General features: G+C 37.3%; 2 protein-coding genes across 4 annotated transcripts in view; both read right to left on the bottom strand.

Moving 5' to 3' along the window:
- The window catches only part of LOC145287716 (uncharacterized), a 640174-nt gene that overhangs the window by 339970 nt on the left and 290204 nt on the right, over positions 1-10000 (bottom strand). The window lies entirely within an intron of this gene.
- Positions 1-10000, bottom strand: part of LOC145287713 (uncharacterized) — a 186738-nt gene that overhangs the window by 50548 nt on the left and 126190 nt on the right. For all 3 annotated transcript variants that reach the window (XM_080135465.1, XM_080135466.1, XM_080135467.1), the window contains exons 10-12: positions 9068-9257; positions 6274-6435; positions 3754-3930 (exon numbers count right to left, since the gene is read on the bottom strand). In XM_080135465.1, the coding sequence (XP_079991591.1) occupies positions 3754-3930; positions 6274-6435; positions 9068-9257 (529 nt within the window). The remainder of the gene's footprint in view (positions 1-3753; positions 3931-6273; positions 6436-9067; positions 9258-10000) is intronic.

Raw genomic sequence — 10000 nt, 5'->3', positions numbered from 1 at the left:
TTTTCAACGTATTACATCCCTCTTATAAAAAGGGTTTTTCATTTAATCTAAGAGCACTAATGTTAAGATCTTTATTATCCAATGGGCTCCGCATTGTATTCACTGGTCGCTATGTTTGTTTTCATGCGCGCGTGCGTTCGATTATTGCGCGTTTATTTTTTTTATTTTTTTTTACGCAGTGATCACCACTTATCAAGGCCCGGAAGCCACTCAGGGATAAGGGTTATTGCAAGTACATTACGTTAGTGTGGAGATTTGATGAAGTGTTTACTTAAGGGGGCGGTTCATTAGGAATTTGCTAACGTTGGACTTGAAGTCATCAAAGTTGTAGTCCGGTGGGAAGCAGGCAGACGGAACAGAGTTCCACAGGCGTGCAGTTCTAAGAAAGAAGCTTTGTTCATGGAATCCACGTTTTGATTTAGGCACAGATATAGAGTGGGGGGAATTTTTCACAGTGGATTCAGCTAGACGGGTGTTTTTCGTGAAAGATTGGCGAGGGGGGACCAGAGATTGGAGTTCAGACGAGCACCTGCCATGGAAATAACGATAAAACAAAGATAGGCTCGCAACGTGTCTTCTGTGGGAGAGAGGTTGCAGGGTAGAGAAAAGGGCATCCCCCACTAAGCCACGAAGTCTATTTTGTACTATGCCAAGGCAGGATAGGCTGTTTTTAGCAGCTCCTGTCCATATATGGCAACAGAATTCAATCCTTGGACGTACTTGGCTTTTATATAGATAGAGAATTGCATCAGTAGTGAGATATCTTCTGGGGCGGTAGAAGGATCCCACCATCTTTCTAGCGACCTTGGCAACAGACTTGGAGTACGTGTTCCATTTCAGATCAGGAGTAAAGGTCAAAATACATTAACTTTGTATACTCACTATTCCATACGACAAATCATAAATAACTTATTAACTTACATAGCTTTCTCTTCTTTAAATATACTTGTTAACAAAAACAGGATATCATAAAATTTTTGTTCTCAATTTACATACGTAATGTTTGATTCTTGTTCGTTCAAAAGAGTAAAGTTGGCGTCGAAATGTATGTATGTATATACGTATGTATGTATGTATGCATTATGTATGTATGTATGGGTGGAGAGGGCTTCTGTAAGCCGTGGTGAAGGCAACCTTTCTAGGAGAAGCAAATCTCTGATTTAAAAAAAAAATAAAGCGGGAGACCAGTACCCACATTAAGCTGGTCTGCAGTTTAACTTGTTGCTGGCTATCTTGCTCTTGCTGGATCTCAACATTTTGAAGCGAGAGAGAGATTTAGCTGTCGTACAAAGCTAAGATTCTATAACATCATATGTGTATAGATACTCCATCGAGCATTGGTCATTTAGAATGGTCCTATGGCGATGGAAGTCATTTTTGGACTCATGGATTTAAGTGTCTGAGAGAGTGGCACTCGTCTGACAAGACGTTGCAATCATCATATATTTATGCATGTATGTATGTATGATTGTTTAAGGTTCACCTTAAAAAAATTGTGAGATAGATGAAAGAACCTGGGAGAGTCTTGCTTTGGATCGCAGAGAGTTGAGTAGTACCTTGCGGGGAGGTGTAGGCAAGTTTGACGCGGATCGACCCCATTATGAGCGGCTGAAGCGCGATATTCGGAAAGAGAGGGTGAAAGGAGCCGCGGATAGGAGGGGGCGCCAAATTGGTCTGGAGTGTGAGGTGTGCGGAAGATTATGTTTGAGCAGAGCTGGGTTGATGAGCCATCAGACTACTCATCGGCGCAGTGGGCCGCAAAGCAGTCTTGAGTTGTCAGAGCTAATCTATGTCAACTGCGAGCGGGCGTACAAAACAGTAGGCGGTTTGAAACAGCATTTGATCATGTATAAAAGAGAACACCAAAAAACGTGCTGCTAGTGGCGCACATGTCTGTACAATGTGTGCCAAATAATGCCAGAGTTTGGCAGGGCTTAAACGCCACCTTCGTGCGGCCCATCACTGAATGTTTTCGTGTTTCTGTATACTTTTTTGTGCTATATCAAGTAATAGCAATGTTCAAAAACGAATTTGCTGCCATCATGTATATATGTATGTGTCAGGTCATGTCATATGCTACTGGTACCATGTAACCCAGTACTACCTGCCTCATGGTCGGGTCACCGGCGACTAAACTGGTTCCCCCACTAGACTTGTTGGGTGAGGAGAGCGGTTAGTCTCCCCGAAGGATTAAAAACAAGACCTTTCAAAGGGCAAATGAACCCTTTTTCGGGCTCAATGGCCAACTAGCACTGTGTGTGTTTGCGTGTATGTATGTGTGTGTTGGGGTTGAGAGGGCTCCTGTAAGCCGTGGTGAAGGCAACCTTTCTAGGAGAAGCAAATCTCTGATAAAAAAAAAACATAAAGCGGGAGACCAGTACCCACATTAAGCTGATATGCAGTTTAATTTGTTGCTAGCTATCTTGCTCTTGCTTGTTGCTGGATCTCAACATTTTGAACCGAGAGAGAAGTTTAGCTGTCGTACAAAGCTAAGACTCTGTAACATCATCTGTGTATAGATACTCCCTCAGGCATTTGGGCTCATGGACTTTAAGTGTCCCAGGGAGTGGCACTCGTCTGGCAAGACGTTGCAATCATCATGTATTTATGTATGTACGTATGTATGTATGGATATCTGCCTAAAACTTTCGACAGAGGCGATAGATTTTCACGAGATTGGTATCGTTTGGAAGCTCGACCCTTCGAACGACAAATATTGAAAAATTGCCTAAGATCATTAATTCCTTCACTCTCAACTGGGACTTTTCTACAGGGAGGGATCGCTTTTTCCGCCGATATTTTCGAAAGTCATCCCCTCTTTTCAATTTACTTGCCTTAATTTAAATCTTCACTTCTGTTTGGCGATGGACGCTTTTTTTTCACGTTCTTTTCCTCCAGTTTTATATATAAACCCAGTGAAATGGTTACGCGTTAGTAGAGAGAAAGCACAAACAGCGAGACATATAACCGAGAAAGGCCGCATTCGTACAACATTTTAACTCAGACACAGACTCACTGTCTTCTGTATTTATAAACTAATAAAAATACTCGCACTTTGCGCGGGACATTTCTGTACGCTCAGCTTCGCGGGTATTCGAGCGTGAACCAAAGTCCTGATCTTAACATTTTACCTTGACCTTGAAAAATAGTGGGCACCATCCCTAGGTCGAAGACCATCATCATGTCAGGGTTGATTATGATCGGTCCAATGATGTAGGCTGTAGAAAAGCTGAACACACAGACAGACACACAGGCACACACACATATACACACGAACACTACTACTTAATTTTTAGAAATTTCGCAGGAGCGTTTTATTAGATTCAAAATACACGACTATCATTTATGTTTTAACCATGACAAGGACGAATATATTTAGTAAAAAAAAAAAAACTTATTGAAATCAGAATCTTCAAGTTTGGTTGCTCCTTGATTTAGTGAAGTCGTAAAGTTCTGTGGACATCGACTACATTTTTCCTCAACTTCAGCTGTTGCATTCTTGTAAACTCCTTTAGCGCATGGAATGCATTCATTTATGGATGGATCAATTTCATATCCAGCCGATACACAATAAACTGAAAAAATTATACAAACTATTATACAATTATATAAACTATTTTTTATCTTAAATTTATTTATTATTATTGACCGATTGAGAATAACAATGTTATAGACAACGAGTAGCAGCCTCGTCGTAATGTGTTTTTTTTAAATAAACCTTTATGTAAATTTCGTTTAGTAAAAAAGACTTACATAAATCACAATCTTTAAGTGTGGTTGCTCCTTGATTTAGTGAAGTCGTAAAGTTCTGTGGGCATCGACTACATTTTTCCTCAACTCCAGCTGTAGCTTTCTTGTAAAATCCTTTAGCACATGGAATGCATTCATTTCCGGATGGACCAACTTCATATCCAGCCGATGCACAATAAACTGAAATAAAATATACCAACTTGAATTTTTTTTTTATCTTAAGTGTATTTATTATCATCAATGGAATGAAGATAAATATGTTATAGACAACCATAAGCAGCTTTGTTGTAATGTGTTCTATGGACGACATTTTTTTAAAGAAATTGTCCTGCAAATTCCGTTTTGTTTTACGCAGAGAGAGAGAGAGAGAGAGAGAGAGAGAGAGAGAGAGAGAGAGAGAGAAGTATTGTGCATGGTTTTGGGGAATCAGTTATTATAGCAAATATATTTATTGTAATCTTATCATTTGTTTGAATACTTTCATGTTAAAAGTTGATACCTTTAGGGTAGAGGAGGAGAGCGAATTCAAACGATGCCGACAAGTGTAGGAAATTATCACCATTTGCACTTTAGCATTCGTAGGAATCATTAAACGATTCAATCACCACAAACACACACATACACACATATATATATATATATGTTTGTGCGTGCGTGTATGCGCGAGCGTGTGGGTATGTATGTGTGTGTGTGTGTGAAACGGCACTAAACCTATCCGTGTTTAACTGGCTTCCTGTGAAGTAGGAAGTTCCATGGAAGTATGAAATTTACAAGCGCATGCATATTCCACTTAGAAGAGATGACGACGTAAAGTTTTTGCAACTCTTTCAGGTAGGTGCCGATGTGTTCCTACATACAACGCCCGGAATTCCTTAATTTCTTAACTTCGGTGATCTGACAGTAACCGGTGTGTCAATGTTATTATGATGTATCTACATATACATTGCACTGGCATCAATACATATCCATGAGAGACTGAGGCCAAGGACAGGTAAACCTCTTCAAGGCCAACCTTCCAAATGGAAACGAAGCTGCCTGCCTTCATTATGAAAGGCAGTTCATGGCCAAGATCGGCATTTTCGGCCTCCCTCCACATACACAAAAACCCAGAACACGATCACCATCCTCAGTGCTAAGGGATTGCCAAAAGAGGGGAGAGAAATATATTTAACTAAAACTAACCCTCGTCAATGGATGAAATAATCTTATGCAAACACATCAGGTGTTAATCTTGCAGGAGAAAATCAATATTACTCGTCACAACGTGGTTTATGTTTGCCGACGATGTTTACTATTTCGTTTATCATAAATTGAAATAATTTTTCATGATGTTATGAACATTGATCTGTCTATACTAAGATGCTGAGGATGAAGCATCAATATTTTTCAGTATTAATCAGACTAACACATTTATATATTTCTCTTATCTGAATATACGACATGTCAAAACTTAATGTTAATTACTTCAAATGAATAATCATACAATATTAACAAAGTGAATATCATGAAATAAAAACAAAATCACATGTAAATTAACAGATAAAATTGGGTCAATGTCAAGATTCTTTCTGACTTAAAAACCCTTACAGTGACAACTATCATAGGTTTTCGGTTGTGCTGAAAGCGAATATCGCATTTAAATTTGCGCGTACAGAAATGGCTACCACTGATAACATAAGGAATTACATTGCTTAATATCCGGAAACTGTACAGCCCCTTTCTCAGAAAAGAGACATTGCTTGTCTCTTTCTACTCCATTTCAGAAAGTACTTGACCTCTGATGCAATCCTCTACCCATACAAATCAGATATGCCCTAAGCTGTCTATAATATGGTTGTCTTCAAGTGCAACGTGAACAAGTTTCTGATGAGCCGTTCCACTTAAGTTAACAAATTTACCGAACTTCCATAACTATCGATTACTATATTGTCCTTTTGACTACTCTACACTCTTTAACCCTTATCCTTGAGTGGCCTATCGGCCTTGATAAGTGGTGACCCTATGTAAAAAAAAACAAAATAAACTACCTGTTTGCGCCTGAGTCAAATTTGATATTAGTTTTTAGCATACGTGAAATCTGTTAAAAGTCGCTGTTTTAAAAGTGATTGTTAAGGTTGGAAGTAAGTAAAAATGTACTAATAAAGCGTACAGGCAGCCCAAAAACAAAAACAAAAAATTATTACTGTGTGGCCAGAAAGTGTGTACCCATTTTACCTCAGCTTTATATAGAAAAATGATCCTCGTTTTTTAAAAAGTAATTTCTTTATATTATGAAAATTATTTCTCTACGCCACTTTAAAATGTTATATTCGGTTTTAGCACACCGGAACATCTATATAAGTCGTCATTGTAAAGATTTTTTGGTGTTGGAAAGAATCTTGACATTGACCTAAAATGTTTAGATGTTATTTGATAAGCAGCCATATTGGATTGTTTGTGATCACCGTTAAAGGGAGATCATAAGGTAAGTTTTAACAATATATATAAACTAGATTGTTTGTAAAGGATAACACAATTACTTACAAATACAGTCTTCTTTGCTTTTTGACTTGTTTGATAAAGTTGTATGATTTTCTGGACATTTTAAGCATTCGCTTCTTTCGACGTTCGGCTGATAATAACCTTCATTACAATCCTGACACATGATGCTTGTATTGTTTCGAAACTCTCCTGGCTGGCAGAGTTCTGTCAAATGATTAAAACATCAGAAATGCATACATTAGACAAATACCTTTAATACACTAATGCTTATTATATAATTCATTTAAGTTTGCTATACTTCCTCAGGAAAAAACATACTTTATACAGACATGTTTAATACATAAACTCTTATAAAATTTAATGAAGATAGATTCGTTATAACCCATCGAGAACAAGTTGTAAAATGCTTAAAAGCCACAAAATACAGTGATTTCTTATTCTAAACAAAGCGCTCTATTGTAATAGAGCGTAAGGGCTGTTTGAGAAAATCAGTTGCAGCCGTAGGATAACTTACTAGCGAAAATATTAGCAGCAGTCGTATTAGCACATATGAAAATTAAGTAAGTGTGCACACGATGACGTCACAGGAAGAAGGAAGAAAACAGGCAGAAAACAGGACAGTACGTTTTCGAGCAAAGGAAGCGATCGGGCGTGTTTTGATTCATATACGACGAGAGGAAATTCACCGTGTGGTTGAAAAAAGCGACGAAAAAAACATGTGCGTGAAAAGGAGTTTTGACATGTATATTCGACGCGTGAGTCATATTTTGAAACACAGTGAAGTGCGTTGTCGGAAATTATTGGAATAAATGCTTTTTTTTTGTATTCACGAAAAAATACTGAGTCGAATTTTTTTATGTCCTTCCTTGTTTGTTTGTTCTTTCTATCGTACCAGACAACGTGTGGATCCGAGTGGTTGAAACGTAACGACGTGGTTCGAGTGTAAAGGCCGCATTACATCATCACTGGTCATTTATATCATAACGTGTGGGGAGGTAGATATTCCATACGGCATAACATAAATATTTTACTAAATTATATAGTTTCTCTGCTTTAAATTTATTCATTCATTTACGTCTCCCCGAGGACAAAACACACACAAAAAAAAAAAACAGGATATTACATTAAATTTTAGTTCGATATTTATATACTAAATGTTAGATTCTCATCCAACCGAAAGAGTAAAGTTAACGTAAAAATATAATTGTTTATAAAAACAGAAAACTTGACAATCGCAAACTCAAATGAATAAGTTGCTCGTTAGTAGAGGGAAACATTTAGACTTCAATACATTCGAGGCGTTGAAAACAAACTTAACATCACTTTACAGAGAAGCAGCGACACATACAAACTGTGAAAGGCCGTATACGCACAGTTTCCTTCACTCAGCACAGACCACTGACTATTGGATTTATAAATTTCTAATAAAATATACAAACTCGAATTGTTATCTTACGTTCTGTTATTATTATTGATGGATTGACATTTTATCTTACGTTTTGAAGTATTATTGATGGTTTATTATAGACAACTAGAAGCAGTCTTATTGTAATATGTTCCATGGACGGACATTTTTCCAAAGAAACGTTCATGTAAATTTAGTTAAGTAAAAACAAATGCGTTTATTAAAAAAATACATAAATCACAATCTTCAAGTAAGGTTGCTCCTTGATTTAGTGAAGTCGTAAAGTTTTGTGGACATCGACTACATTTTTTTTTCATCTCATCAACAGTTGCTCAGTTGTGTACAAATCTCAAGAGCGATAGCAGCCTTCTATTATGTCTGAAAGTGATACAATGTTCACCGAGCGAGATCGGAGATGCGCCGCTGGACAACTTGTGCTCTCTACCCATTCAATTTATGTGAAAAGCACCATTGCCAGCATCATCAAAACGCATCGCTGAGTTACCACGAATAATGAGGACGTGCGCAGAGTGATGAAAACAAAGTTTTCGACCACGGTTATGGTCTTTGGTGTCGTTTCAAGTGAGAGCCATATCATGCGAACTCAACTTCGAAGTCGGCTTGGAAGTCAACACCAAAGTGTACCTGAATGTGCTGAAGAGTGTGATGATCCCTTCGTGCAATACAAATGCCCGCTGGCAAGCCCCAAAGAGACCCAGGCTTGGCTTTAGAAGGAATGCTATGACTTTGTATCATTCTCTGATCGAGCCCCTTCTTTCTCTGACCTGAACCTGCTGGACTACGTCGTTTGGTCATGAGAACATCACCAACATGACCTCCCATAATATCAAAGTCAGCCTGATCGTCCCCATCCGCCGAATATTCGCCGAGCTCCTGTCGGCGCTTGTGGAGAAGCACGCTCCAAGTTCCCAACCCGTAACGAAGCGGTGATTGAGGCTGAAGGCGGCTGCATTAATTAGATGGCAGCTCTATTACATTATCAAATTACCTGAATTGATTTTTTTTTTCAATAAAAGATTTAAAATAATGCTGTAATGTTGTCTTCTTAAGGATGACAACTTTATCGTTCCACCCTGTAAATAAACACCATATTCTTTATTACTTAAAACATATAATATAGTGCGACTGAATTATCTAGATATGACCAGTGTTGGAAAGGGAAAGGTAGAAAAGGTCTTACATCAGCACATTTTTTACTCTCAAATGCTCTGTAGACATTACAGGGACTATGCCAGAAAGACTCGTATTTTGTTAAAAACACGAAATGAACATTTTGTAATTTTTACAATTCTTATTGTTTTAAAACACGTAATAATTAATGAAAATTTCACAAAGTGTTTACATTATTTTCTCCAACCACATACATTAATTTTATTAATTGCATGTTTGAAAGTCAAAAACAATACGTACGCATTTGATAAGTAAGGTTAAGACTGACGTTGCGGTCATCATTTGCGGAATAAAAATAAATGAAAACTTCGCTTGTATTGGAGGTGAAGGTTTGATTTTTCGTCGAATCAGTGAGATTTACTGCCATATCATCTCCGTACCAGATGTAGAAGGAATTCCTTCCACTACTCGGAAAAACCAACTCGAACAGCTGAATAATTGAAAATGTACGATATTAATATTGTAAGAAAAATAAACCCACAAAAAAAATCATTACAATTACTGAATTGCTGTAACGAAAAATAAAATAATAACAACACGATTCTCTCTGTATGGTATTTATTTCCCTTCCACTGCGAGAGATGTGACACAAGGGTTGTAAAGTGCGTTTAAAAAGTTAGCGCTCCAAAGGAGGAGCATTTGACCCTACAAAAGGATGAATGTGTGGTTCCGTCGGTATTCCCCGGCAAAGGTACTTTAGACCACAGAATCTCTCTGTTGGACCCAGCATTATCTCTTGTTGGAATTTATGAAAAATATAAAATTGTTTAAATATTCCTATGCGAGCGCATCAGCTGTTGATCTTGCAGGAGAAAATTAATATTGAACGGACGTTTGCCCTCTTTTTAATTCCACAATTTACACTTTTATTTTTACGCGTTAATCTGTTTTTAAATTCCAATAACTTCTTTCGTTCTGAAATAGGACAAAGTCATGCAACATACATACAGTCATACAAAGTCATTACAACACACGCATTTATAAATATTGTATTAATATTTTATTTAATTCAATTCATTCATCCAGAAGAAGTCTTACAATTAAGACAACACGTTAATGGACATACAATATGTATGTGTGTGTGCGTGTTTATACATATATATATATGTATGTATGTATGTATGTATGTATGTATATGTATATATATATATATATATATAATCTTATATTCTA

Source organism: Euprymna scolopes, chromosome 11 (genome assembly GCF_053919585.1).
Source record: "Euprymna scolopes isolate OS-2025 chromosome 11, ASM5391958v1, whole genome shotgun sequence".
In the NCBI taxonomy this organism is placed as follows: domain Eukaryota; kingdom Metazoa; phylum Mollusca; class Cephalopoda; order Sepiida; family Sepiolidae; genus Euprymna; species Euprymna scolopes.
Note: the sequence above shows the minus strand (reverse complement) of the source record. Positions and strands in the feature narration are given on the sequence as shown.